The sequence below is a fragment of the Opisthocomus hoazin genome, chromosome 20 (genome assembly GCF_030867145.1).
Source record: "Opisthocomus hoazin isolate bOpiHoa1 chromosome 20, bOpiHoa1.hap1, whole genome shotgun sequence".
Classification (NCBI taxonomy): domain Eukaryota; kingdom Metazoa; phylum Chordata; class Aves; order Opisthocomiformes; family Opisthocomidae; genus Opisthocomus; species Opisthocomus hoazin.
In genome coordinates, this window is record NC_134433.1 from 9,660,935 (window position 1) to 9,687,129 (window position 26,195).

A 26,195-nucleotide genomic window follows, 5' to 3' on the forward strand; every position below is an offset into this window, starting at 1 on the left:
TCGTGACTTGCTCTCAACGTTCCCAGCGTTACGGGCCGTAACGAAGCGGGAGGAGGGGATTTAGGGAAAGTCCTTTGTTTTGGAAAAAGTCTCTTCAGGAGCTCCATTTTCAGACACCAGCCGAACGCGTTCTGCCAGCGGGCCGAGGAGCCGGGCCCAGCCGCCCGCCCTTCGCCCTCGCAGCCCCGCAGCCTTGCGCAGGCGTCGCGCCGGGCCTGGGTTCGGCTGCGAGCGGCGGGGCCGCCGCGCCGGGGCCGCCTCCCGATCCGCCCCGCGCGATCCAGGCCGCGCCTTGCCGCTCTCCGCCCCCCCCCCCGCGTCAGCCGCCGGCTCCGGGCAGCCCCGCGGCCGCCGGCCCCGCTCCGGCCGGTACCCGGCAGCGCCCCGCGGGCTGGGGCCAGGGCTGCGCTCCGCAGCGAGGGTGCTTCAAAAATCTGTCTATATATGTGTGTATGGGGGGGGGGGGGGGGGGGGGGGTAACTGGCCCCAGCGCTCTGTAAATTGTACATTTAAACAATGACGTCGTTTTTCCACTTCATTCGGCGCGTTTTCCTCCCGCAGCCCGTCCCGCCGTCAGGCTCCCGGTACCGGCGAGCGGGGTCGGGGGGCAGAAACACCCGGCTGAACAGGGCGGGAGCGTTGGACCCCACCGGCCGAGCAGAGGTGGGCCTGATCCCCCCTCTCCTCAAATAGCGAGGGTGGTCCCAGCGTACTCCAGCTCGAGACAGCTTTTCATCAGTTGCTCATCAGCATGCTAATTGCTGTATGACTAATTATGCCCTGAATTCCAGTTGATTTTCTTAATGAGACAGCTGGGTTAATTATGTAATCGTATGATTACATTAGCCGAGAGTGCCCCGGCGCAGAGTGAGGCGGGCGGGCGCGTGATGTCATGGCGGGAGCAGCGCTCACAAGGGGCTGCATTCATCGCTGCCTAATGACGGGGGAGGGCAGCGGTCCCCACAGTGCTCTTTGTGTAAACACGTAGATTGAATTATTAAGATCCGTGTCTTTTTCCAGATCGCAGGACGAGGGGGGAATGGGGGTCTTTAAACGAAGCTCGCTCTGGCAATTCGGCTGGTCAGCACTGAGCCTCAGTGTTGCGTCAGGGGAGGTTTAGATTGGATATGAGGAAAAATTTCTTTACCGAAAGAGTGGTCGGGCATTGGAACAGGCTGCCCAGGGAAGTGGTGGAGTCCCCATCCCTGGAGGGGTTCAACAGACGTGTAGGTGTGGCACTGCAGGACGTGGTTTAGTAGGCATGGTGGTGCTGGGGTGACAGCTGGACATGATGATCTTAGAGGTCCTTTCCAACCTGCGATCTGCGGAGAGGGACCTGGGTGTGCTGGTGGATGACAAGGTGACCATGAGCCAGCAGTGTGCCCTGGCTGCCAAGAAGGCCAATGGGATCCTGGGGTGCATTCAGAGGAGTGTGGCCAGCAGGTCGAGGGAGGTTCTCCTCCCCCTCTACACTGCCCTAGTGAGGCCCCATCTGCAGTGCTGCGTCCAGTTCTGGGCTCCCCAGTTCAAGAAAGATGGGGAGCTACTGGAGAGAGTCCAGCGGAGGGCTATGAGGATGAGGAGGGGACTGGAGCATCTCTCCTACGAGGAAAAGCTGAGGGAAGCAGAGCTCTTCTCAGACTGAAGAAGAGACGGCTGAGAGGGGACCTAATAAATGCTTATAAATATCTTAAGGATGGGTGTCAGGAGGACGGGGCCAAACTCTTTCCAGTGGTGCCCAGTGACAGGACAAGGGGCAACGGGCACAAACTGAAGCAGAGGAAGTTCCGTCTGAAGATGAGGAAGAACTTCATCACTGAGGGTGACGGAGCCCTGGCCCAGGCTGCCCAGGGAGGTTGTGGAGTCTCCTTCTCTGGAGATACTCAAGATCCACCTAGACGTGGTCCTGTGCAGCCTGCTCTGGGTGACCCTGCTTCGGCAGGGGGGTTGGGCTAGATGACCCACAGAGGTCCCTTCTAACCCGGACCATTCTGTGATTCTGTGTCTGGTAGTCCTGGTTTATCTGCTGGGTTGGGGTTGGGTTTGGTCTGAGCAGCGTGGGGTTGTGGGCGGTGAGGTGCCACCTCTAGCTAGGCACGTAATGTGCTGCTTTGGTGAGATCCATCGCTGAGGTCCTTTTAAAATTGTTCGTAAGATATATAGTTTATGTGTGTACGCAGCAGCAGCAAAAAAATTTGGTTCTCTGGCACTGCTGTTCAAAAAAGATTTATCATCAGGGCATGTGTACGGTGTGAGAACAGCCTGAGAGGTGTTACTGTGGCCACACTGCACCAGCTTGTTGGATGTGAAGTATTAGCTGCTATAAAGATTACGTTACATTGGTAACATTAGTATTTTTCCTGTCTGTGTTCGTTGAGACGTGGCCGTCGACCTCCTTTGGGCTCCTCTGCAAGGGGACTGCTGTGGTGTGTCATGGTGGCCAGCACAGGGCCGTGCTTGTGAAACGGTACCAGAAGGGCAGTTCGTTGGGAAGTAAAGGCTGGCACGGGCCTTGCAGGTCCTGGGTTGAAGATACGGCAGTCATTATTTCTTGTGTGGTAGCGTGGAGGAAGCCTTACTGAGCATTGGATCCAGACACGCTGGGTGCGTACGAACACGTGGTGCAGAGGGCTGCTTTGTGGGTGTAGGGTGCAACAAGTGGGTTAGGAAAGCAGAACAGAATAGGAAGCGATAGAAAAATATATACTGAATGTAGTGTAAAAACAGACATCGCCGTTTACTCTTGGGCAATCATGATCTTGCTAAACACTTTTTAAAGTTTGGATGGGCAGGTCCCTTTTACCAGTTTCCTAATTTCTTACTGATCCTGTGCCTAGCAGGGATTCTGAACTTTTGCAAGCTAGAGAAGATTCAAACCAACAGGATAATTTGTGATCAGTTTTCCACCTTGAAGTGTTAAGTGAGATGATTTTTCTCTTTTACAGATTACAGAAAAGGCATTTCCTTCTCCGCCTCTCTCCATGAGCTAGTACCGCTTGGTTTTTTGAAATGTGTGTGCCTGTTGTTTGTGTAATGAATTGAAAGTTTTGGTCCATTGCTTGTTTAAAAATTCAATGACCTCCTGTTAAATGACATGAAACATACTTTGTAAGTCTGGTTAATATAAAAAAGTAGGCTTTTTCATGCATGCATATGTTGGGAAAAGGAGAGTATTTCTATTTTGTTTTTAATCCACTCAGGTACGAAAAAACCATTCTGACTAAAGTTTATACTTATTTCAGATTAATTGGTGTTTATAAATACTTCAGAAATCGTGGGGGTTTAGGTTTTTTGAGATTAAAGAGCATGCTGGGGCTTGCCATGAGAAATGAAGTGTTTGTCTCTCTGCCCAAAATGTCTTGGTCATTTTATTGTCGTGGAATGATTAGTTTTCTTTAATGCAGTTTAAAAAAATCAAGTCTAAGAGGTGCTTCAGCCATGGTTTTTTTTTCACATGTCCTTAAGCAGTATTTAGTGGCTGCAGGCCATTAGTCCTTCAAATAGGTTCTAGTAAAGTTTGAAGTTTAATGCACAAAGACTGTTTTTACATTTTGTTTGTGCTGCCACTGTTTTGCTACTTGAACATTAACCTTTAATAGAGCTAAATTAAATATACATGTCCTGATGAATAATTATGAGATTGCAAGCATTTTCATTTTGTACATAAAGCTTCTCGGGGACTGCAAATTTGACTAAAGGTTTAGTCATTATTCACTTTATAATGTCCATGTTATTTTTGTCTTTTAATTCTTTACTCATTTAAATATAAGAAGCCCCATGTATTTGGAGTAAAATGCCTCTTGTGGGTGTCCTGGCTTTTTATACGGGACAAGTTAAAACAGGGACGGAAAAAGTGCACCCACAATTGTGGAGCAATTTCTTTCATTGTGGCATTTGAACACTATTTTATAGAAATAACATAGCTGAAGCTGAAGATCCCTGACTGATACACTTCGTGGTTCTTGTAACAATTTAAGAAGTGGATAGATTGAGACAATCCAGCCTTTCTTTATGTTCAGCAGATGAATGTCCTGGGCTAGCTCTTTTGGAGAAATGCTGAGCTGCAGAAGTGTGATTAAACGGTCGTTCCAGATCAAGGTCGGCAGACCTACACGGGAGAAGGGAGGTGTTGTGACAGCCCGTACCGTAATTGGACCATACATAAATATTGCAGGGCCTTTAACTCGTGCTACTGCTGTGACTTAGACTTTATATTTAATTCCTTACCTGTACCCCCCATCTCTGCCACAGTAACATTTTAAGTTTGATTTATTATAAATATTTTAATACAGATAATAATAACGAAAAGTATTTGGCCTAAAAAGCATAAATGAAAAAGCTGTGTAGTCATAAACTATGTATGTACAGAGAACAGATGACAAGCAACCTAGCTTTTGTATTATGAACAGGGTAATGCCATAAGCTGTTGAAGAACCGAAGTAACAAAATGCAGCAGGCTGCTACTTATAATGTGTCTGAGCTCAACGTAACCCAGTACTATTCTTTTATAAACTATGAAACAACACTGGCATATTGAAAAAACACACAGGCTCATGCTTAATGTGTTAACAGAGGTACAATAGACTTATTATGTGTTTCCAGAGACTGAGGGTGGTCTGAAAAATTAATGGCTGTGGTGGTTGAAAATTAAGTGAACTCCCTAATATATACTGTTGTTGATCCACAGAGTTTGGTGTTTAGCATTCCTCAACAGGAGACTAAATCTTTGCAGCCATTTCACAAGAGATGCTGGCGCCCATAACAGAAATGTATTCAATAATCTTTTATAAATCCATCGGACTCCAGCGTTTTCCTGTTCTGACTGGGAAGAAGTCCCAGAATAAATCGCGCGTGCACACCACAGGTGTGTGCTGAGGACTCTGCAGCAGAAGGGGACGAACGTCAGAGGACTGATAGTGAGAGGACATCCAAAATAATTTCTAAGTTTCCATTTAGTTAGTAGTATAAGGGGAAGAGGGAACAAGAGTCGCAAAACACAAGGTTCATGGAATTGATTACATCCACACAATATTTCTGATAATTATTCGTCTGTCAATTAGAAAAAGAATAGCTCAGATTTCCGTGATCAAATAACCTTTCTGAGCTCAGCTGTGCTGGAGGGCACAACTTGCTTCAGAAATTCACTCCCGCAGAAGCAGCGGTGTGTGAGGGACACCAGCTGTCAGTGAGCTGTGCGGTTTGATTGCTTTTTACCCCCAAATTCCAATTTTGTGAACAAAATTTTGAAACTGAAGACTCTTACATGCCATTGTGCCGTGACTACGTGCACCCAGGGACACTGCCCTATGCATTAACGCCAGGATGAAGAAGGCATGCCCCAGTTTAAAGGGTGACATAGATACAATGGACTGTCTCTATTTTCTGAAGTTTGCAGGATATGAGGTCAGGAACGTACAGGAACAAAAACTCAAAGCAGGGCCCTGCTGACGTTTAAAATGGATATCAACAGAGAAAAAAGGACACTTGTGCTCGGGACTGCTTTGAGCCGCAGAAGTGTTCCTGTTATCTTACATTTTATTTTACTGGGTTTTTTTTTCAGATCCGGTTCCAGCCTTGGATTTAGGACAGCAGCTTCAGCTGAAGGTTCAACGTATGCATGATATTGAAACAGAGAACCAGAAACTTAGGGAAACTCTAGAAGAATACAACAAAGAATTCGCTGAGGTGAAAAATCAGGGTAGGTTGCAAATGTATTCATTTATCAGCTTTTAATGCCTACTGAAATTTGAAGACAGGGATTAAATTCAGTTTTATTTCTTACAGGTAGGGTTGACAGTAGCATTGATATTCAGTAAAGAAAATATAATAGTCTATTATAGCCACTCCTGCATTTATGCGTATAGATATGACTTGGGGTAGACTCTTTGGATTTCTTTAAAAGTTTCGTCTGCTGTAGCACCATATCAGAGAATGGAGCCGTTATTCTGCGTGTTCGGTTGTAGCCTTCGGCACTACCTGAGAATGACACCCCTGACTGGAGTTACATGGAGACGTTTTGTGAGAGACGATGCTACTACTGACATCAAGCTGAGTCGGGGTGTAGGTGTTGTAGTACATACATTTTACACAGGCAAACACAAAAATGAATTATTTTATACACACGTACCAATCTGTACAATATGGAACATTTTCTGTACTCTGGTTTTCCGTATTTAAATCTGAAATGTGTTGCCGGAGTACATTCAGTATACATACCTTATATTTACTCTAGAGACTATCCATAGAGCAATGTAAATACAAGCTAATACTGTTTAATTATTTAAGTAACTTTTAATGAGACCAGAGCATACGAAAATCTCAATAAGATTTAAAGCCTGTTGTCTTTAAGACTGTTCAAGTTTTCCTGTGATTCAGAAGACAGTTTCTTGCACTAGGAAACACAATTTGCGCAGTTGTACACCTACTTGCCTCCACATGGGCCTTTCATTTCCGTGTTTCATGCTCAGTTCTGGGTGATAGAGAGGTAAGTTGTCTAGGCATTTGGGAAAAACTGAGATTTTCTTTTTTTTTTTTTTAGTATTATGGAACTGTTGCACCCAAGTGGGTAACGTTTGAAAGCTACATTAGCAACTAAGTTGGTTCTGTCAATCTCGTGTTCAGCAGAAGGAGCGTATGGCCAGTTACACATTTTGTTTTAATGTAGAGGGTGTGACCTATGGAGAAGACAGGTATTGGCAGGGAAGGATTCAGGCTGGACTGCAAAAGACGTCGTGTGGGAGCCGTAGTGCTCTACGCCCAACAGCATTTTTGCTGGAAATGTACAGGAGTTGCAGTTCACTGTGCAGAGTTTTCCTGAGGCTGTGCATCATGTACATCCAGGCATGGCATAGGGGTTCATCCCAGAAAGTGGAAGAGATCTCGACTTCCAGGGGTTTTTGCTGCATCTGCTCAGAAACTGGCATTTTTTGTTTTCCCCGGTGTGCGCTAGCTTCCTTTCTGTTTTGCCACTGTAGTCTTTGTGTTGTTTTTCACTGCAGTGCGATAGTTTTACACCATTTCAAACATGGATTAATAAGATATCCAGGGAAAAGCCTGTTGTTAGCTAAGGGTGCTTTGATCAGTTAATCCCTTTGTTTGGAGGGCTGTGTGTGAGCTATCGGTGCCTGTAAGAACTTCTTCCAAAACTGGTATAAATGGCAGTGGCTAACAAGCTTTAGCTGACCTGAACGGTAAAGAAGGCACTTCGTTCTTCAAGCAGTGTAGAGGATTAAACCGTGCTTGTGCAACACATGTATTGTTAGGTGCCTAAAGGTAAAACCAGATTTTTCTACAGAAGTCTTTTTTTTCCCCATATTTGTGCACTTCTTTCATTCATTTTTGTAGTTTTGTTTCCTTTTAAAAAGAAACATTCAAAGTTTCTCAAGATGCAACGCTATGCATTTCCATGAGATTACTTTGCTTGCTGCTTCTCCACATTCCTGAATACTTTCACAGATTTATGTCTGAAAATATCTGAAAATACAAAGAGTGCATCCTGTGTACGTATGAACGATATGGAGATTTTTTTCTCCCAAGTCCATAGGCTTTACTTTTCGTAGTAGAGTTTGTCCTTCTATGATGTTTCTGCCGAATGAGAAACTTTTTACATCCAAAAGCATTTTTTCCTAAAGCGCTGTTAATGGCATCTGCTAATAAGCTGATGTCTTCAAACTACCGCATCCCTGTGCAAGTACATGGAAATATATTGCTAGCTGTGAGTCTGCTGGCAGTCTCACGCTTTTTCCAAATTCCATTATTGTTACAAAGCATGCTCTGGTGAGCGTCCTGCTTTTCCTCGTGTGAGCCCTATAAGGATTCGGTCCTTTCCTGTGGGTGGGATCGAAGGGCTTTCACGTGGGAACGGATCAGGGCACGTAACAGGATGCTGTCCGTCAGAGGCTGTGCCGGAATTCTGCGGGTTTATGCATCTTCTCTCGTCCATTACCGGGTACAGTAAATGGAAGATAGCTTCTTTATCCGAGAAGGGTTTCTGCAAATTCCCTGGAAGGCTACAACGCACGCAGAAAGTTATAAGAGTTAATGCTTGTGCGTAAAACCCGGTGTCGATGACAAGGCACTTACAGCGACTAGAGTATGAAGGGCTTCAGCGTGTCTGTTGAATCTGATCTACTGTTAATACCACAGTTAAATTTTAACTGCTGTATTTTTCATCAGTCGTGAAGCAGAACGTAGCTGCATCCCAGATATGTTTCAATTAGTGTTAGATTGCATCTGTGCATGAACCACAGTAAAACTGCTGCTTTTTACATGAGCACAGTTATGTGAAATAACTGTCCTATGTGTAAATGTATATTTAAACCTGCACTGGGACTTTATTAATCTCCACTCAGCAGCAAGCTAATTTGAGACTAGTCAATAAGGTGATATGATATTTCACAATTGATTTTTTTTTCCTTCCCTTTTTTTTTCTTTTTTTCAAATCATGTTAGGGGAACCTTCTCTGCTCTGCTTTCCAGCAAACTCCATTGATTCTTCTCAACCTAAACACTTAAAGTTCAATTTAACATTTAGGGAGTAAAAGGTCTCCAAAGGGACTCATATCCATTGATTTTGTGTCAGAGTTGAAGAGCTAAAGTTTAAAACACACTGAGCCTACAGGGTAAAGAAAGCCTTGTGTTGTGGAACCACGTGGAGCTGTGTAAACTCATTCTTCCCCTATTGTTTTTCTGTAGAGGTTACGATAAAAGCACTTAAAGAGAAAATCCGAGAATATGAACAGACCCTGAAGAACCAAGCGGAGAATATAGCCCTTGAAAAAGAACAAAAGTTACAAAATGATTTCGCGGAGAAGGAGAGGTGAGTGTGCATGCGTGTGTCCGTAGGTATTGCAGAGGAGGAGAGATGTATTTTTCTGTTTAATCTTCCCAGCCAGGACTCTCTCTTCAGTGTACTGAGACAGCTCATATATTGAGCAATTCTGGTGATTTATGTGTTTGACACGGAATCATTTGATACTCAACTTTGCACAGAAAAACAATCGTGAAAGTGTGGAAGTAAAACAAGGACAGATTGTTTCTTCGCGGTAGTGTTGGGTGGGGGGTGTCATGTTCAGAAGGGTGCGAACCTGCTTTTATTCTTCGCGAGCTGTATTGTCCTTTGTGACACTAATCTTTCTCCATTAGCCGACAGTGTAATTCGGTCTGCTGTGTCCGCTTTGCGTGTCACGGTACCATTGTACAGTCTGTACAGCCCTGAGCTGTTCAAGATGAAACGCTGTACCAAACAGCCTGGGTAAAAGATGCAGCACCCCTGCTCCCATGGTAGTGTCTAAGACGGGGAATGTGTTCCTGAATTATCCTGGAAAGGTTTGCATATTCCTACGTGTCAAAATTAAGAAGTATTTTAATTATTTATTATGGATTTTTGGAAGCATCTTGGGTGCATTTCAAATCTTTTGCATGTGAGCAGGGAATGGTTACATCTTGTAGGTTGGTGGGCAGACAAATCGGGCAGGAGAAGACCATGGGTCTGCAGAGGGAGTTCTCTCAGGCTGCGTTTCCTACCTTGAGAATTTTTTTCTCCCATGGAGCAATGACACTGAAGCTATAGTACATTCAACTTGGTGTGGCAGCCCTTCAGTTTACGTGAGCTTTTTAGTTGATGGGTTGGTTGTTTAAATTCAGGTCTACCGGTGAATGCAGAGCTTTTTTTAATTCATCAGTATCTGTGGTTGCTTTTTGATAAGCAGCATGTAAGCAGTGGCTTTAACAAGTGCAATTTAGATATGCTTAAAAATAAAACAAAATGGCAGGTCATGGAATGCAAATAAAAGTGTGTGTACAGAGGTTTTGAGTTCTAAAGTATATAATTTGGTATGAAGGGAACTGACGCATGTTTCTCGCTATAAATAGTTATTAACCTGGTCAGAAGTGTTGGAGAATAAATCTGTGCACCCTATGGAGTCCAAGTAGGATGCTGGTAGTTTCATAAGCCATTTCACAATTCTGAAATCTGTGGAATATCTTAAAAGCAGTGTTGTAAAAAGCAGCGATTCCTGGGAGATGTTGGAGCAACTCCCTTTCAACGATGAGTTGTATAACTCGTGTAGTCTATCCTTTAGCAAAGAGTGTAGCGACTGTATGGTCAGATGATGTTAAAACGTTTATAACTGACACAAACAAGAAAATACTGCCTGTGGACATGAGAAATGTGACCATATTAAAGGTTTGCTCGTGTTGTATAGAAAATACCAATGTGAGATTTGTTTTGAAATACGCGTGTGTTTTTTTTTTGAAGAGTAGCTAATAATATTATTGCATTTGGCATCCATTACAGCTACGATGAAACAGCTGCTGCATCTATTCAGTATTACAGTTATGGCAACAAATTTCTTCATTATGACAGTAAAATGGAAATGTATCATTCTTCTTGTACTAACTTTGTACAACAGAGGGTGCTTGGTGACAATTTTCTTAATGTGTGTGACATTTCCAAAACAGATTATGCTCAAGAAAATCTTCCACTAAAGTTGTCATTTATATAGCAGTCAACTCTTGTATAATGTTCACAGCTTATGTTATGAGGTGGCTACACTGTTAAAATTTTAATAAGTGGGACTGTAAAGTATGAACAGTATTGCAACGTGACATGATTTATGGGTCCCACCGAAGCACCTTGTAGTCTGTGTGGTGTTGTCAGTTGTCTGATTACAGTGGAGACATTTAATCACTCTATCTTCCAAATTTGCAAAATACAAATAAGTTAACATGATTGTGAGCTCTGTTCTCACCTCTTCTCTTCCCTTTATAGAAAATTGCAGGAGACACAGATGTCGACAGCCTCGAAGCTGGAAGAAGCTGAACACAAAGTTCAAGCTTTGCAAACAGGTTTGGCATCGCTATTCTGACCTATACCAATGAGCGGGCTGGAGGTGAGAGGACAGAGATCATTAAATGTATCAGGGCTGTGTGTGAACCAGCTCTTGCAAGTGCAGAGAGATCCAACAGCGCGTGAACGTGCTTTGTGAATCGGAGCTGCTTTTGGGCTTCGCACCTTAAGTGAGCGCTTGTCTTGCAGCGAGTCTATTCGAAAATACGGCGGACAGCGCCAAGCATGAAGCACATGCAGCATTAGAGCGTTGCTGCCATTAAAGCAGGCCATGGAACTTTTCATCCATGTTGTGTTTTGCTCTGGTTTCACACGTTTCTGAACTATGATAAATACATGTAGCGATCTGGGTTCGGTATGAACCCCATTTCTGCCAGTGTGTCTTGCCTGTTGCTGTGGCTTGCTTGCTATTAATTTTCATCTCTGCATACTTGCAGATTCGAGGCCTGGACACATTTAGTTTTGTTTACTATGAGAACACCACAAATTTTATTCCCTGAATTACTGCAATAAATATTTCAAATGAATAAGCAGTGTAGCCAGCTTAATAAGAAATAGATAATATCTGGGTTTGTCAAGCAGAAACTGGAAATCTTTGCAATGTAAAAGAAACACCAGAAGAAATTGTGAAAAATCAAAAGCTGTGGTTTTTTTAAGTCATAATGGTTTGCTTAGGTAGGAGATAAAGCAAAGAATTTTTCATCAGGAGGTGTACAGTTTTATGGCTGAATAAAAGAAAAAGGAGTAATCTTTTTGCTGCTGTTACAGTGCTGTAATGCTTCGTGTTTATGCCTTTTAGCCTTGGAAAAAACCAGAACAGAACTATTTGATCTGAAAACAAAATACGATGAAGAAACTACTGCAAAGTAAGATTTTGCTGTTTTCTTTCTGTGTCTTCCTTCAGGGTATCACTGCTTTTTGTTTTGCATCTGTCTGTGTGAGACAGACGAGATGGAAGAGGTTCAGGAGTCCAAATTTGCTGGAAAACATGGTCATAATTTGGCCTCCTATAGAGAGATTATTAGTTTTTGTATTTTCTTCCACCCAACAAGGCACTTTTCCTGGCACACATGCTGCTGCATTCCTGGTTTCATTCTCAGGTGCTGCATCTACAATGTGTCTCTTATACTATATTATAACATATTAATACGCTTATATTTTATTTAGGAGTAGGGCAATTTCAGAAACAAGATATTTACTGTGATCTTCCAATCTTGGTGAAAATAAAATTTAGTTTAGTAAGGAATTTCTGTTTCACTGTTAAGTGCCATGGTTCTTTCTGCTTTTGGGGTAGCAGTCATCACTCTGTCAAATTCACCCCAAATTAGAGAGAGTAGCATTTCTGGCAGATTTTTCTTGTTTTTAAGTAGAACATGAAGGTAGTCTCAAAAACGTCTTTTTAATAGCTACTGTTTTCAATTATCCCCTGGTTTTATTAACAATCAGTGCAGGAAACAACAAAAGAGAGACAGACTTCTGCTGTTTTTCTTTGAACCCTTGATGTTTAAGGAAAGTTAGTAATGAGAAGGAATTCCTATGATCAGCAGTATTAAGCCCAAAGAGTCATTTCTGTGTCTGGAAATGGGATGGGAAAGAAGAAGCCATTTCAGATGGGTGTCCCTGGCCTGCTGTAAGGGCAGGGGTTGGAGGATGCACGTCACATTCCTATGGCCGCTACCCGCGTCCCGCAGAGCCCCAGCTTCGCCTCGTCTTCCACATAGGCAGGTGAGCGGGTGAATGGAGAGGAAAACCCTTGCTCCTGCCCTTACCACCCTTGATGGTACAGGAGAAGTGGTAAGGGAAAGGCTGTCGACAGTCTCTGTGTCGGGCCAAGAGAAACTATAGCCGAGGCTTGATGGGAGGAGTGACACGCTCTAGGTTTTGCCTGTAGCTAAGTGCTCTCTGGGGTGGCTCGTGGCACTCTAGATGATACAGGTTTATCAAGACCAGTCAAATTGGCAACAAGTTTTAGTTTCTTAGCATGTGGTTCTGTGAGTGTTGAGGATCTGATTCCCCACGGAGTACATGAGGAACATGGAGCTTACAAAATTCAGTCCACAGTAGTTACACATCAGTGCTTGGAGTTGAAACACCTTTCACATCACTCAAGATAATCTTTTAGGTAAATTTGGTTTTGCTCTGTACGTCCAGTTTCCTTTGAGTTCCATATAAGGTGATCAAAATACTTTTGTTCATTCATTGATTGCATCCTTCTCTAAAGACGCGTACTAATGATGTTTCTGATGGAGCCTTAAATTACTGCAGATTGCCTTTATTTTTTTTTCTGCATGTAACTGATGCTCGCAGCTCTGTTGCTGTTATTTTGTCTTGCAGTCGCTTCTGCGGGAACAGCCCGAGATCAGAGCTCAGCAGTTGTAGGCACTGAACCTAATAACCCCTCACCCTTTCTAAAGTTTTTATTTGCAGTGTTTGCTTCATTTTTAATGCTGTTTCCCTAAGTACTGTAATTTATCTTGTACTGAGCAAAAGATCTACTCTAAAATGTTAGTTCGCGTTTCTGATGTTTCATTCTTTCAGAGAGATTCACACAGAAATATTTTCATATGATCTTGAGTATGATTCTTACCTAATATATATAGAATTACATTAAATTAGTGGCATCTGCAGTAACAAGAAGTTTATTGTGTTCTGTAGCGGCATGATTATGAAGGCTGGGTCTAGAATATAGCGATCATGCAGCTGAATCCTGAAGCAGACGTTAAGCATGTACTTTATCTCCCAAACTAATGTACTGTGAAAACAAACTTGTAAGACCTAATAACAGCAGAAATATTTTACATTGTTTTGGATATTTATGGCAGGAATAGTTCTTGCATAACAACAGTCATCTGTGGCGTTGGTAGCCCAAATTTTGCAATATGGAAATCTAGAAAAACATGAAAAGGGAACTGCATGTAGACAGTGAAATTGAGTCATCTATTTTAATTGTAAAAGCTGGGAGAAATGTTGAAAAAACACCACTAGAAACGGTGAAAGACAGTTTGATTCTTTTCTAAAAAGAAGCCTTCTTTTGATCTAAGTCTGAAAAGCTACTTGTATTGCCAATTTTAATTTTATGTTTTAAAAACATGTGATTTTTATCTCGGGCCAGAATTGTTAGTTTTACAGATGCTTATTTAATGCAGATGAATTGGAGTGCCTTCAGGAAAAAAAAGATAATTGTCAATTTTTAAAGCTAGCAGTGCTTTTAAGATTGTCAGTTTTGGAATAAAGCTTTCTTTCAACTGTTTCTAACTTTGAAAAATCTTTCAAACAAAAAAAAAAAACCCCAGTAAGAAGTCTTTGGTATCAGCATTAAGGAGTCTGGATTTTGTCCTAGCGACTGGTTGTTGTGATCTTAAAGTTGGAAATGGTTACGTCAACTTGTTTGTTCATCATTTCAAAATGACCCCGTTCAGAGCGCTGCATGGGAAGTGAGGTACGGAGGTACCGTCCGAATCTCATGCTAGTAAGGCGTCTTCCAGTGAGATCAGTTGCTGAAATTAATATCTCCAGTCAAATCAGCTGCTGTCATCCCCGTCTCTACAAATCCCCCGTTCCCGTTGCCAGCAAGCAGGTAACGTGTGTGCGGCGGGAGCGGAGGTGCTGCCGTGCCCCTTCCCCTGGCCCCTGCACCCTGCAGATACCCTGCGTCCAGGGCACCGAAGGTGTTAATGACAAAAAGAAGTTTAGTATGTGCAGTCAGTGCCGTCTGTCAGCTGGGGTATCAGAAGCTGAATTTGACAAGATGGCAGCAGCAAAGTTTTCCATGTGTAGGCTTGAAGTAAAATGTAATTAGCCTTTATGTGCAGAACAAGGATCCATTGATGAATACAGCTGGTCTTTGTTTTCTGCTGTCATTGAGTGTGGGAGGTAAAAGTGTTCTTCTTCATGTTTATTAATACAAGATTCCTTAGGCAAATGGCAAGCACAGTTTAATATTTGTTGGAACACAGAGGGGCTTGCCAAAACAGTTGTTGTGTAAGAGGATTTCAAGGTTTTCAGATTATAATCATCTCTGGGTTAAATAAATGAATGATTACTCTGCCTTTTTCAATTAAAGAGGCACATCCTCTCTCGAGGCCTGATACTGGTTTTGTTTGCTGTCCCACACATTTCTATCAGCAAACCTGGATTTAACCAACACTAATGAGTTTGATCTGGAGATTCTATTGGAGCTGGAATTGAAAAGCAAACTCAGACAGGAGTTTCAGGAAAATTAAAGAATGTTGGGGTTTTTTTTTTCCTTAGTGCAACAGATTTGTTTTTTTGTTCCTCCTCTGTAGAAAAAGAAACATTCTTGTATGCATTTCCTTCGTTTTCTGTGGACAAACTGTTCTCCTTTCTAACATTGCTCTTTCGCTTCTGGTTTGCTGCAGAGTCCAAGCAAGTTTGGGATTCCCAGCTGAGCAATTAATGCTACCAGCCAGAAAGGTTGAATCCCAGTTTTTGATCTGTTCCAGAGCCACCTCTTTGCTCCGACCCCTCCTCTCCCCCAGCCTAAACAAATTCTAATTGGAAAAGGATCTTCGCTTGTAGCACATACAGTAGGCTTGTTACATGACTATGAACATGTGGGTTGAGGCTCCTGCCTTTGATGAAAGAAAATATCGAATTGCACTGAAATGCTACATTTTCACCAGTAAATGTTAAGTAGTCTTGTGAGGATTTGGGGTACTGCCCCCCGTTCTGCAGTAAAAAGCCTTCATAAACAACACAAAGCAAAAAATGCTTAGGTTAAGGTTGTCAGTCAAAGCAGCTCTGCTACCAGTTTTGTTACCAGTGCGATTTTCTGAAAGATGCAGACTTTTTGTTCATTAAAAGTAGCGTATGCATGGAAAATGGAGTGGAGGAGGAGATTTTCATATTTACCAAAGGAGTCATCCTGACACAACTACTTCCAATAACCTCTAGAAAAATATTTTGCCTTCCAGTATATGAGGCAGAGAATTGCTGTCCTTTTATAGCTTAGACTGATGATTATCTTTTTTGGCAACACAGCGGAGGGTGACACAGGAGGGCATATTGGTGTAGCGTCGTTAAGACTGTACACTGGTGCAATATTGCAAATTACCCCACCGCATAGATCCAGCTGACTTATTTTAATCCTGGACTGCATTTTAATGAAAACTAAATCTGGAAATGAACAGAGCACGGTGGATGAAAGTGCAGTCTGCGAGCTGGCAGTCCCCGCTGTATGATAAAGAGAGTTTTTCATTGTTTTCGGGCCTGAATCTGCAGACTTCACTCACAGGATTTCAGTATCAGTGTTTAACACTCCTTTGCTTGCAGTGGTCGTAGACCTTGGTCGGTGAGGCTGGGGATACTGGGGGTGGGCACTGTGCGTGTGTCTCTTACAAAGACCGTCTCTGCCCAAAGAGCTTACGGTGTGGTATCATGACAACGTAAAAGAAGTTAATGAAACAAATAGGTAGAAGCTCAGGAGGGGGAGGACAAAGTAATGCCTATTTTCATCCCTGTATCCTGCTTGAAAATAAAACCTGGAGCGATCTGCGCAGAGTCAGAGGTGGGTGGCAGATGGGGAGTGCTGAGGCCGTGGTGGGCGATGGTAGGGGACAGGCAGGAGGGCTGCCGGGAGGGGTTTGCAGCTCATCGTGTCACCTGCACACAGGCGCAGGGCACTCCAGGCTCTGATTCAGGGGAAAGGAAGAGGTTTTGTGGGACATACACCAAAAATACAGTAACAGAAGGGGATGTCTGTATTTTTTGGCTGCTCGGGGTGAAGGATGCTCCTCTTACTGCTCATTATCGAAGAGACCTGTTCTTCTGGCATCAGTGTAGAACATCTAAAGATGTGGCTTTCTGCATGGAAGGGGTGTAGGATTGGGCTTGAAGACAGAGGACTGGTAGTTCTGGAGAATTCATGAAGAATTATTTCTGCCTGATGTGATGGAATTGGAGTTCAGGTATTCATGTGAAATCTTCTTTTACATTGGGGCAAATCTCACTTAACTTGGACTTCAGGGGAATAATTCCCAATACATAGTGAGAGTTTAATTTGGCCTATGAATTATTTAATTTTTTTAACAAATATTTGTTGTTTAAGTGCTGGCTAGTGCCAATATATCACTTCTCAAATGTTTGTAGTCTTCCATTTTGACGGTGCTCAGGGTCAAACTGAATAAAAAAAATAAAGTCGTGCTCCCTCCAGCGTCACATAATTACTGTGATGGATGATCTCGAATGCTGCTTTCCCCCATTGAGCATGAAATAGGGTGGTTGTGTTGTACATGACATGAAATAGCTTCTATTTGCTGTGCCTTTAAGGTCTTAAAGTTTCCTATTTCCTGTTCTTTTGATGAGTCATTAACTTCTAATGCACATCTCTGGAATTACTGCTGTATTGAAAGGGATTTCCCTAAAAACGGGAGATGGAGAACTTCATAGGCCATGTCTCTTACAGCTTTTTCTCTTCTTAAATTTCCTGGTCATACTGACAGCAGTGAAACCCCAGGAGTAGTGGTAATGGGGGCATGAGAAACCGGAGAGGATGTTACTGAGAACTATTTTTTTTAAGAAAAAAAAAGAGGGAAGAAAAATTCAATGTCTTAAATTTTATGGAAAACTCTCTCTGCATTTTACAATTTGAGATATTCGTTAAAAGTTTTAGCTGTGCCTTATGCAAAACTTAACAGGCTGAAAGCCAGTAGGTAACATTAATGTGTTGCTTAAAAACCTAGAAATGAAGATGACTGATAATATTTTGGAGATCTGCTTCTTATTTTTATCTAAGCTCTTGTGTGAAATAGGGCTTGAAAGCCTATGGGCAAACCAGTGTTTTTTGTCAGATTTTGGATCAAGCCTACAGTCAAACCAGAAAAGTTGCGAGATAGTGTGCAGTGGGGAGTGAACTACAGTGTTACCGTGAAACACTTGCCTTTGTGAAATACTGACTGCTTGCCTTGAAATACTGTTGTTAGCCGTTACTTTTGGATAGGGAAACTGAGGCATGGGAAGTATAATGCTCAAAGCCAGCAAGCCTGGTCTTGGCTGGCGTCTAGAAATACGCAGACATGAGAATCATAAACCACAATCTGGCAAAGAGATTTTTTTTCTTTTTTTTTTTTTTTTGTATTTCTAGGGGTGCGTTTCTGAGAACTCCATAGAAATAGATCATTTAGAGTTTGTAGGCGTTAGTGCCATAGCTGGACTGTATTGTCTCTTTTGTTAGACTTGTCATGCTTGCAGTTAGTTCATGTAACTTTTTGACAGCACAGAAGTGCACTAGGTACTTTCAGGGCTTTTTTTGTTTGCTTTTTAACCTCAAATGAGACTGTTCAATTCATTTTTCTAGTATAGCCTAAGAGCTGGTGTTATTTAACAGCCTGAAGTAGAAAAAAACAGCCTTAGGGTGTTCCAGCATGTTCTAGTCATCACCCTGTTACCTATAAGCTTGGGTTGATGTGAGATCTTTAGATGGAAATCTTTAAATAAATGCAAAGTATTGCATGGAAGGGCCTTACGCTACTGTGTCAGCCGTGCTACGGTCGTCCTGACCGTGGCCACAACTGCGGCTCCTTCCTGGGTGTGAAACCGCATGGAAGAGGCTGCAGCGCCCTTGGTGCATGGGTCTGTGTGAAGTCAGAAGGGGCAGAAGCGTCCCTCTCCTCTCTGTGCTCACTGGCTCTTGCGGGAGCCAGATCTCTTCAGGCTGCTGCAAGCTGCAGCAGAGGGACCACGAGCCTGTTCCTGCAGTCCCAGCCTGCCAGCACCAACTGGCTTTCCCTGAGAGTCTGACAGAATTGGCCCCTCCAATTTTTTGAGCCATCTTACCATGGTAGCTCGTTTTATCTGCTTTGTGAGGAAGAAGAGGAGCAAGTTAGAGGGAAGAAGCACCCTTCTCGTAAAGGCGTGCCTGCCGCGAGCATGGACAAGTGCGGGCAAAAAAATGACTCGCGTCGTGTGTGTTGTACTCCCTCATTTAATGGAAAGAGATGGCTGTCCTGAACATGAATGGAAGTTTAGGAAACTTTGTACCTTCTCAAGCACCAAAACCCTGTATCCTGAAAAGCAGTCTCTTGCTTCTGCCTTTATCTTCTTTCCCTTTGGAAAGCCACGCGTTTGCTGTGAGTGTTGGTGGAACTGCTCTCCCATGTACCACGTTTTTTTGTACAGACAGCTTTCACATTCATCCGGTGCTTTCATTTGATTTTTGTGTTTGGCTCTTCCAAGAGCAGGAAGGTGTGTAGCATCAGTGTCCGTGGCTCTGTCTGGCACAACTTCAGTAAAGTACACTGTTTCCTCATTAGACAGGTTTTTCAGCATCTCATGGAACGTCTACCTAAATGTGTCTGATCCTGTCCTTGCCTTAGAATGGTACCATAACGCCACAGCTATAAGCCACCTTACTACAGAAACAGGGACATTATACTCTCCACAGTTGCTTTAAAAATCAAAAGTAGTTCTGTTTTGTATTATCCATTAGTACTGTTGATGTTAGGAACATTGGGGTGTTCCCATTACTCAGGGTAAAGGCTACAGAACAAAGTCCTTATGCCTGCAGCGCTGTTCAGGTCATCTCTGGCGCCTTCACAAGGGCTTCAGAACTTCTGGCAATTATTCCTCCTGCCCACTCCTGTGTAAATCTTTGAATTCCATTTGAACCCTTATCCTCAAGGCCTGTGGTGGAAGCAGAGCTGGGAGGGAAGCATCTGTGTTGGCATTAATGCAGGAGTCCCCCTCAGCACTGGCACCTCTGTGTCACCCCGTACCCTGGTCGCAGGAGAAAAGGGGATTTTGGTCTGCACACTTCCGGCGGTTTTGGAAGTGGTACCACGTGGGAGGTTTATAGGGACTGTCTCATGAAGTGGCCCCAAAACAGTGGCATTTCTAAGTAAATCAAAGACTTCTCTGAGAAGCAGTTGCAGCTCAGAGCAGGTCAGTGTGCGGGTTGGCGGTGCTGCGTGCGGATGTCGGAGGAGCGTGTCCTGTCTAGTGCAGCCCCTTCTAATCATCCTGGAGACATCAGTTAAAGGGACTTAAGAAATATTGTCTCATTTACATATCCTCTGATCTCAATTAAAAGACAATAACGCCATGTGGGATTGCTGTTTTGTATGCCACAGAAAATACCTGGCATGATGAAGTTGAATCTCATTATCTAGAAAATATGTTTTAATGAATGCATTTTTAATAGTAGTATCTTTGAATAAGAAACTGAGAATCCCAAACGTAAGGAGCTAGGAAGCAGGACTGAGCACTAATTCAGGGATTTGGAAGAGAAGGATGTTGGCCAGCTCGTGGAGCAGAAGGCAGAAGGCAGTATGGTGCAGACACTAAAACCAAGAAAAACAATGGACAACGTGCAGGCCTGTTAATAACTTCATTAGCATTCATGTGAAGCATTAAATAAACAAATGCATTTACAATCCTGCAAGCCTGGTATTATTAACCCTTAGCATTTATCCAGAGTGTTTCTGCAGGGCAGATCGTAGCGAAGGCTGTGGATTTGTGCCTGTGAAGGCCTTTCCTCCCATTTTTTTAACATGTTGAGAAACTGAGTCACGGGGAGGTTGGCCAGGGACACGGAGAGCAGTCAGTATTACAGCAAGAATCAAAACTAAGAAATCAAATCACGGGAGAGAAGGATACTTCTTCCCTTGTTTTGCTTAGATAGAGCTTCTTGATGCCCAGAATAAATCCTAGCTGATGGAGTTTTGCTTGCAAGTTTTAAATGCCTGTTCGTAACAAATCTTGAACAAAAAATAAATTTGACTGAAGCTGTGCCTTAGGGCTACTAATCTTTTATAGCAGTTTTTCAGTGGCTTGTAATAGATGATCGTTGATTACTTGTGATCACCAGCTATACAACCTGCCTTCATTCCTTCTCTAAAACTAATGAGCTTTCAACTGAATAGTGTATTTTTTTCCTACCCTCAGTGCAGTTTTTTATTTGTCAGGGGTTTTAGGCTAGTCAGGGCTTGATTTGTTTTCGTGCTGGCTACCAGGCGTAAATCTCTTCAGTTCCCTGTGGACTGCACCTGCTAGATGATGAACCTGCCCTCCTGCACCCACCTCCTCCTGGATGAACTCATGTGGTCGAACCACTCATAACCTGGATTGCTGAAGTCAGTCTGGTTTCCAGCTACACTGAGAAGCATGTATATTCATGTATGTGTATATGAAAAAAATACAGAGGGAGTGCCACGGCAACTTTTGTCCAGTGGCTTCCATTTTCTTCTTTTTCCTTCCTTGGATTCAAAATTCAGCACTGGGAAAAGTGAATCTTTCTATTACGGTTGGCGCTAGGCAGAGTTGCAGGGGAGGGTTGGGAAAGAGGTAACTTCTTTGCATGGTTTCCTCAAGAAATTGTATTTACTGATGTTTCATTTCCTCTGTATTTCTCCATTTATGGCATGTGGATTATTAACCTGCCTGAATACAGTGGTTGCATCAGACAGATAACCTGAAGGGCACATACGGCTTTCATAAAAATACGACACCCGTTTCCATCATTGTGAACAGTGTCACCTACCAGTTGGGTTGCCATAAATCGCTGTGAAATGCACACAGCCTTAACCAGTAGTGAGGAGCATGTAACTTAACCATGGAGTAACTAACCATCTTAATAAATCTAAATTCACTCTAAAGAGACACTTCAGGGAAACTGGGAACAATTTCTACAGCCCGTTATCCCACATGGTCACGGCAATGTTAAGGGTAAGCAGAGTTGTTCTGCGGAGAGATTCCTACACCCTGCTCTGTGTTTCACCCTTTATGTTTGGGAATCTCTGTCTCATGTAAAACAAATAAAAAGCGCTGCCAAGCAGCCGGTTTTGCAGCCAGAGTGCCCAGCATCCTTGTTCAGGGCCATCATTAAAAGATTTCGTGAAACAGCCTTAAAAATGAAAAGTTTCCTTTCTGAGAGAGAGAGAGATAATTGAACTCATTGATTTGTTTCACGGTTTGTTTGCCCTTTCATTCCTTTCCTGAGGTGCTGTTTGTTGAGGAATGTCTCCAATTGCCAGAAAGACAGTGGGATGTCTAATATTTCCCCGCCAGCTCTCCTTTCAGCCAGAGCAGAGTACTGTGGCAAGCCTACGATATGAATTTTTAATGCAGAACTTTATAACATAGCCCTTGCAGCACGGCTGCACTACTCTCTTGAGCTTTCAGATTTAATGCTCTGATGAACAGAGCACAGGCTTGGGGCATTCGACAGCAGTCAGAATTAACCCCTACATTACCAAGTGTGTAGCAGTTAATTTCCCTGTAGATTAATACAGACATGGGGGGAAAGATTCCAGATGCTCCTGCACTGGAAAAGTATCAGAATAACTTGGAATTTGACTCCCGAAATTATCCCTCTTTCTCTAATAACAGGAAATTTTAAGGCTGTTTACTTTTCCTGGGCTCAATAATGATGCAGTCATTCTGTATTGGATAAAACGACACTGTCTTGTCCACTGTCTGAGCTCGGATAATCACCCGTGCTGGTTGGTATGCTAGATGTCCAAAAAGGGGAAAAAATTAAATTAGCCCTGTTATGCATCATCGTAGATTATTTTGCCATGAGAATATCCTTCCAGATCGTATCATTTAGTTGTTTATGCTGTGAATCATGATCATTTATCTGAGGGGATTTTGCTCTGTTTGGAACATGATCTTAACTAGGTGTGGATGTTCTTACTAGCCCGTCATCTTACTTACCTAGTGAGAAGTCTAGAGCCCAGCAGTGTAGATAAGTAGTCCAAATTATTACTCTTCAGGGCATTAGCCCATGTTTGTCAGTGTTGAATTTCATCTGTCCTAAAGCTGCCTATTCGCCTGGCTTGTGTTAGCGTCTGGACTTTTTACTCTTTTGCAGTCTTGATAATAAGAATTCTGCTTTACTGCAGTTAGTGCCACTGTGCCGTTCATCGGCTTTTCTAAGTCATCCCTTTACTTATTAAACGATACTAGTCCTAATGTATTGTCTGGAGGAGTATTGCTCTCAAAATCCTTTAAAGTCTGTCTGTGTAGTCTTTGAGTTTGTTGTAGCTGGTTCTTTTTGGCAGCAGAGCATCTCACAGCCGGGACTGGCCTACTTGGTGATACTGGCAGGATTTTGTCCAGAGAAAAATGCAGCATTTGTAGGTTTAACTTTGATACTAGAGAAGAAGTCTGGTGTATTTAAATTGTGATAGGGCTGGTGTAAGCCAGAGAGAATTAGACAGGACACAGAACATGCAGAGGTGTTCATGGCATCGGGAGAAGGACTAAGCGAGGAGTTTGTACTCCGGTGATGTTAAACCATTTGCCTTAAGCCCTTGAGAAGGAGACATGCAAGTTGTACTTAACTTAGACCATGGAAGTACCTTTACACTTTTTAATCATAAAGCAGCCTCTGTGCTTTGGTGAGACATTTACACATTTGATTCAGATGAGGTGTTTTAAGCAGCTTGTCTTATTGATTATAGACCCAAGATTGTCTTTGCTTCCTCCACTGTTATTACTGACTCATGAGATTAAGGTTTTCAAGGCTTGTTACTAAATGCGGAGTGATCCTGTCGTTTCATTCAGTTGTTCTAGGCATTTGTTAACTTTACTTCTATAAAAAAACAATGTATTTTGATAGAAAATTTAGTTTAAGACTTTGTCTTATGGAAAAGACATTCCTGTTTTCATGTGCTGTACTGGAATTAGCTCTATATCTTATTTTTGTTGTGTCAAGCACACTACCTAAAACAAGGCTGATGACTCAGTTTTGCCATATGTAAAAAGGGCACGCTGGGTAAGGCAAGACTTTATTAATGTAGATAGTCTTTCAGTCCTTGGGTAGAAAAGTGGAAGTGCTGTTCTGATGCTTGCATTGTAGCCTGTGAAAATAAATGTACATAAATAGAAGCACAGAAAATGCATTTGCTGACCATTCATTTGTACAGTGCCATCCATTAGGTCATTCTGTGATGAATAGAAATATTCTTCTTTCCCAGAGACCGCACCAAAGGAAAAAAGATGCATACGGCATCTGTCATAATAAGAATGCTGCATTACCACCGCCTGCCCCATAGCATGGGCATTGTAACTCACTGGAATGGGCAACTTTAATCATTCTAGCATTTGTCATTGTTTTACCTGTGTGGTGCCTTAATGTGGGAGTCTTCTGCTTTTACTGCGCCAAAGTGGAAATATTTATTTAATGAGTTGTAGCAGATTTTTATATGCATAGTGGTAGAGTTGAGGAGCATGACTCATAGGAAGTAAAAAGATCAACAAATTCGGTGCATTTAACTGTTTCAAGTTCCTTGCCACTGTCCTTCCCATTTGGGGGAAGGGAATGAAGGCTGCAGAGAAGCAAGAGGCAGAGTCTCCCAACCTGAATTCCAGAGACGCCTCTGCCTGATGCTCTCTGTCTTGATCCGAATCCTGGTGACAAGCAAACGGGGGCTTCTGGAGTGTCTCGACTGAGGCACTTTTGGTGTTCTCATCTTCTGTGGCTTTGAAGTTTGCCTGCATGGCCAGAACAATCTTTTCCTGTTACTGACCCAAGATAAAATGTTGATTTTTTGAAATTTTTTTTAATTGCATGTGATTGGAAGAAAGTAGCTGCTGTAGTAAGTTATGCTTTTTGATTGCAGATTTTGATGTTGAGATGCACAGGATCTGAATCGAGAGGCTGTATCTGGACTTGCTTAAACGTGGGGCTCAAAGCCATAATTAATAGAAGTTCTACTTTTAAAACTGCAAGTAAATGACTGGAATGGCTTGTATTTCTAGGGCAGAAGTTGAAATACTTAAATTACAACAGAGTGCATGATACTGGTGTCTTTGAAGATCATGGTAAGAAAATATTCCTCAGTAGTATACAGCAGCACTTTTAATAACTTCGCAGTCCTGGGTTGGTTTGGATTTGTGGAGCCAAGAGGGAAATGTGCATTAGCATTGCAACTCGCCATCTGAGTGTGACAACAAACACCTCCTGCTATTTGAATGCTAACAACTGACAAGTCATTTGGCATAGCCATTTGCCAGTGTAATGGCTTAAGCAGCTTAGTTTTAATTAAACAGCAGCTTCTGTGTATGATACCAGAGAAAATAATGTTCTACTTAAAGCTGAGTTGTTTAGTGTTGTCCTTAACTTGCTGAAGACACCAACAGCTTCTGTCTCAGCATTCAGCTGGTGGGGTTTCTGCCATTTCATATGCAAAGCTTGTTTTCAGCAAAGCCCCTGTCGGGATAGGGATGAGCCTTTATCTGTTAGTTAGATGCAAGCTCAGCCTTGCCTTGGAGGCAGCAGCAGTTCCTTGGACAGAAGAGCTCCATCCGTGGACTGCAGTTCCAGATGTGTTTCATCACAGAAATGCGTAGGCTGGGAGGTCCTTCACCCCTGCACCAAAGGGCTCGAGGAGTAGAAGGCTGGGAGCTTACTGATAAAGGGGTGAAATTTGTGCCTCCAGTCAGAAGGTGCACCTAACGTGAAGACAAAGTGGCTGATAATCCGTTGTAGGAGGAGTGGGGGGGTTTGTGGTCTATCTGAAATTAATTTCGTAGCGAGTGACTGTCAGGAGAAGCAGTCGTGTCCTTTGCATGTCATTCCCTGATACCTGGAAGGCAGAAACCAGTTCTTGTTGGATAGCTGTGCTGGAGGTGATAACCTTGTCAGCTTCAGGAGTCATTTTACTAGTTCCAGAACGAGTTTCGTGGCAACGGCAGAGGAAGGTGGCGTTGCTACTTGCAAACACAGTTCCTTTTCTTAATTGTGCTGTTTTTCAACTGATATAGAAAAAGTCTTTTTTATTTTACAAGGAGTATGTGGCGTGGGATCAGTGTATTCTTTGGCTGATGTTCCTTTCTGTGTAACGTGAATTTCTGCGCAGCATATGAAGATTTAACACTTAGACTACTGAAGACTAGACCTGTAGCATCATATGTAGACAACTGATTGTAAGTGGCCTGGATTTCAGAGCTGTTCCATTTGATTTCTGATATCTGACTATGTCAGCCACAGCAGTCATTTCCCTCTTCCCCTATCCCTCTGTGCTCCAAGAGCCGTGAGCTCCAAAGAAGTCAAAATACTTTGCAGGAATTTTTTCCATCTTCTTCATTTCTCTTTTTCTTTTCCCATCCCTTCCTCTTCAGTCCTCACATACTATGAAAGCCTTTGAGTCAGCGTGGCAGTTTATGCAAAATCTGCAATTCTGATGTTACACCCATGTTAACAAAAATAAGGAGGATCCCAGAGGTTCTCTGAGGTTAAGAAGGTAATAAAAATCCAGAATGCACAAGGTTTAGTTCAAGTTGTGCTTACTGGGGCAAGTATTTCACGTCTTGAACTAGAACCTCTTGAGACTGATACAGCCCAGCACTGTCTGGTTTATTTAATCACATTTACATGCAATCAGATA

At 42.8% G+C, this 26,195-nt stretch overlaps 1 protein-coding gene across 4 annotated transcripts in view; it reads left to right on the top strand.

Moving 5' to 3' along the window:
* CUX1 (cut like homeobox 1) overlaps positions 1 to 26,195 on the top strand; it is a 283,847-nt gene that overhangs the window by 136,375 nt on the left and 121,277 nt on the right. For all 4 annotated transcript variants that reach the window (XM_075439947.1, XM_075439944.1, XM_075439945.1 and 1 more), the window contains exons 5-8: positions 5,561 to 5,698; positions 8,694 to 8,817; positions 10,771 to 10,847; positions 11,648 to 11,714. In XM_075439947.1, the coding sequence (XP_075296062.1) occupies positions 5,561 to 5,698; positions 8,694 to 8,817; positions 10,771 to 10,847; positions 11,648 to 11,714 (406 nt within the window). The remainder of the gene's footprint in view (positions 1 to 5,560; positions 5,699 to 8,693; positions 8,818 to 10,770; positions 10,848 to 11,647; positions 11,715 to 26,195) is intronic.